Source organism: Cebus imitator, unplaced genomic scaffold, assembly GCF_001604975.1.
Source record: "Cebus imitator isolate Cc_AM_T3 unplaced genomic scaffold, Cebus_imitator-1.0 Scaffold24, whole genome shotgun sequence".
Classification (NCBI taxonomy): Eukaryota; Metazoa; Chordata; class Mammalia; order Primates; family Cebidae; genus Cebus; species Cebus imitator.
The window spans coordinates 14,815,907-14,819,658 of record NW_016107339.1 but is presented as its reverse complement, the minus strand read 5'-3'; the positions used below and the strand labels follow the sequence as shown (position 1 = coordinate 14,819,658).

At 49.9% G+C, this 3,752-nt stretch overlaps 2 protein-coding genes across 3 annotated transcripts in view; one reads left to right on the top strand and one right to left on the bottom strand.

Annotated features, from left to right (window-relative positions):
* Positions 1-3,752, bottom strand: part of LOC108299855 — a 17,870-nt gene that overhangs the window by 10,969 nt on the left and 3,149 nt on the right. The gene's annotated exons all lie outside the window — the stretch shown is intronic.
* AIF1 (allograft inflammatory factor 1) lies at positions 1,135-2,997 on the top strand. 2 transcript variants are annotated; one of them, XM_017522417.2, is made up of 6 exons: positions 1,135-1,242; positions 1,488-1,549; positions 1,637-1,703; positions 2,070-2,111; positions 2,311-2,473; positions 2,789-2,997. In XM_017522417.2, the coding sequence occupies exons 4-6, from the start codon at positions 2,078-2,080 to the stop codon at positions 2,871-2,873; spliced, it is 282 nt and encodes a 93-aa protein (XP_017377906.1). In that variant the 5' UTR covers positions 1,135-1,242; positions 1,488-1,549; positions 1,637-1,703; positions 2,070-2,077; the 3' UTR covers positions 2,874-2,997. The 2 variants fall into 2 exon arrangements, with proteins under 2 accessions (XP_017377906.1, XP_017377905.1); XM_017522416.2 differs by having other exon boundaries at positions 1,152-1,303.

Genomic DNA, 3,752 nt, shown 5'->3' with positions numbered 1-3,752 from the left:
AAAAAAAAAAAAAAAAAAAAGAAGTGAGTTTCTCCCAGCAGGCGCTGAGAACATTGGGAATGCTGGGTTGCAGCTCTCTCTGCAGCAGGAGAAGCCAACTGCAATAAAGGGAAGTCAAGAAGCCACAGTTCACTCCAGGATCTCCCCTACCTGCCCGGGTCAGAGAGAGGGCAGTGAGAAGTGAAAATTCCCAGCTACAGAAGAGGAAATATGTCAGGGGGAAGGGAGAAGGAAAGGTATCTTCATTAATGCCGGGGCAGGGTGGATGGTGCCCTGGGCAGGGAGTTTGGACAAGGACATCTCAATGAGGGAAATGTGCTGTCCTCACCTCCCCAAGAAGCGACTGGCCAAACAGAGTGGCAGAGGGGATAAAGGTTATGCCTAGGGAGGCATGTGTCAGAGGCTATTATCCATTCCAAAGAACCCACAGTGACCAGCACCACCATCGCACAAACACGCCTACATGCATGCACGCAGGCGCAATATGCAAACCAGATGTCAGCCTCACTTCCTGGCTCTTGTGTCCACAAATGCTGTTTAAGTATCACTTTCAGTTCCTCCAAAGAATCTACTTAAATTCTCAAATTCCTGATCTCTGTAGATTTTACTGAAGATTTCAAAGGACATAAGATGAGAGGGTTACACTGCACATCCTAAAGCAAACAAATTAAAATGTGTCATTAGACATTTCCATATTTCTATGGGCCTCCTTGGAGCTTCCAGGCTGGGAGTGAGATGTCTTTCCCTTTCTAAACCCTGTACCCATCTTGTCACCCTCCTGGAGCTGCCAGCAGACTTGAGAGTCTTCTCCCACCTACAGAAGCAAGGAAATTCAGCCAGCCCTTTCTTGGCTTCCTATCCATACTTGCCTGCCCAGACTCATGAAAGGTCTTATAACTACCCGAATGTTGGACCTGTTCAAAAAGACCATTTGTTCCTGAGAATAAAATCCCCTGGTGTCTTCCTCACCTTTCTGCACACCTCCAGTAGCTTATCAAAATATTTCTTTCATGTACACACCGGGCTCTCATTTAAGAAGAATTTGGGAGAATGTTATTTTCTCATTTGCATTTCACACAGGGCTCCCCCTTCTTCCTGGGGTGCTAGTGTCAGCAGAACCTGATGGGGAAGTGAGGTCTGGGAGGCAGAGGAGGAAGGAATGAGGGGAAAGGGGAAGTTTGGGAGGATCTGAGAAGACTAGTAAGAGAGAAGAAAAGCCTGCAGACAGAGGCCTCCAGCTTGGTCTGTCTCCCCACCTCCACCGGCATCTGCTGAGCTATGAGCCAAACCAGGGATTTACAGGGTAGGGAGGGTGGGATAGGCAGGGGCATCAGATCGGAGGAAGGAGATGGACAGACCTGGGCTGTGGGCTAGGAGGGCAGTCGCCTGGCCTAGGCAGGCTAACTGTGAATGTCCCTGGGTTGGTGTCAGGGTAAGGTGAGGAAAGGAGGGATGAGGGCTGATTAATCCTTTTCCCCCCGACACAGGAGGAAAAGCTTTTGGACTGCTGAAGGCCCAGCAGGAAGAAAGGCTGGATGAGATCAACAAGGTAGAAGGAAGAACTAAGGGGGCAGAGCCTGGGGGATGGGGCGTGGATAGGGAGGGCCTACCCTGGCTCTTATTTTCCTCTCCATAGCAATTCCTAGATGATCCCAAATATAGCAGTGATGAGGATCTGCCCTTCAAACTGAAAGCCTTCAAAGGTAAGGGGAAGACTGTAAGGGTGGAGGCGGGGCCGGGGGTAGGAGGGTTGGGATTTCCACAAGAACAGGGCAGGGACAGCAGAGGCACAAAGTTTACTTTTGTGGTAGCAAGAGGGGAGCCTGCCTTTATTGCCCTCCTGCCACATACTGCAGTCGCTTTCCCAGACCTGCTCCTCTCAGCATCCCCACTGGCTCCTTAAACTCTAGCTGGCTGTCAACTCCCCAACCCTGCTTCCTCTGCCTGCCCCTCCTCCTCCTTCCACATTGTCTCCTCTACCTAGCAGTTGGTTGACAACCCCTTCCTCAATCCCCTGCCAAAAACCCTCCAGTCATTGCTTACTCACTCTGCTCTCTCCCCTCATTCAGAGAAATACATGGAGTTTGACCTTAATGGAAACGGCGATATTGGTGAGAAACGGGTGACTGGGGCGGGGGGCGGGGGAGTGCAGGCCTAGGAAGGCAGAGGTCTCTCCTACGTGCTCCAATCCTCATCATTTGGGAGGGGGCCCACCTACCAGAGTGGGAGGAAGAAGAATGGGGATGTGGAACTGGGAGAGGAAAGAGAGAGTCTCCCTACCTTCTCCGCATCCCCATCCTCTGCCCCCAGATATCATGTCCCTGAAGCGAATGCTGGAGAAACTTGGGGTCCCCAAGACTCACCTAGAGCTAAAGAAATTAATTGGAGAGGTGTCCAGTGGCTCTGGGGAGACATTCAGCTACGCTGACTTTCTCAGGATGATGTTGGGCAAGAGATCTGCCATCCTAAAAATGTGAGTGTCAAGTCCCAATCTCCCCTATACTTACCTGTCTTCTCCTCCCCAACCCCTACCCTTGTCCCCAGGCTCAACTTTTCTACACTTTGCTCATCATCCATTCTTCCATCCTTAGAGGGACCCTTCCAAGGTCCTGTCCCCATCCCTATCCATAATCCTGGTCCCCACAGCCCCAGAACCTCCCACCCCTGCCCTTCCTCCTTCCCTTTCCACCTTTACATCTCATCCCTTTCAGCCTTTCCCAGTAGCCTACGATTTATTCCCTTGAGAAGAGTGTTCCCTGATCCCTGTGCCTCTTCCCATCTCAACCAGGATCCTGATGTATGAGGAAAAAGCAAGAGAACAGGAAAAGCCAACGGGTCCCCCAGCCAAGAAAGCTATCTCTGAGTTGCCCTGATTTGAAGGGAAAAGGAATGTGGTGGGTTTGAAGGGGGTTCTAATGACCCAGATATGGAAACAGAAGACAAAATTGTAAGCCAGAGTCAACGCATTAAATAAATTACCCTCCCTCTGCAGATCAAGTCAGCTTAGTTTTTATTTGGGGAATTTTTTTTCCTGGGTTTGGGAAGGAGAGACAGGTCTTGAGGGAAAGGTGGCAAGGATTTGCCCATATGAACAATCCACCAACAACACTGTAATGTGTCCACTATAGCAGATGGCATCATGCACCAAGGGGGATTCCAGCTGTATAAGACAGCCTTAACCTCAAGGAATGCAGGCAGGATGAAAAGACATGTCCAGTGTACCCAGGCCCATGACAGCTTTCATGAAGAGCAAGGAATACCTTGAACCAACATGCTCCGCCACTTTAAGCTTTGTCACTTTGACAAATCACTCAGCCTCTGTGAGTCTTTTCTCTGAAAATGGGGATAAAGTGACCTATGCTGTTGTACCTGACATATCACAAGCCCTCAATCATGTTTAAAACTTGAATGAATGGGTGGATGAATAAAAGAACTGGTGTTACTGAATAAAATAAAGAATTTACGGCTGAGCATGGTGGCTCACACCTGTAATCCCGACACTTTGGGAGGCCGAGGCAGGCGGATCACCTGAGGTCAAGAGTCCAAGACCAGCCTGGCTAACATGGTGAAACCCCATTTCTACTAAAAAATACAAAAATTAGCTGGGCATGGTGGCTCATGCCTATAATCTCAGCTACTTAGGAGGCTGAGGTAGGAGAATTGCTTGAACCAGGACCCGGGAGTCAGAGGTTGCAGTGAGCTGAGATTGCACCACTGCACTCCAGCCTGGGCTACAGATCGAGACTCCATCT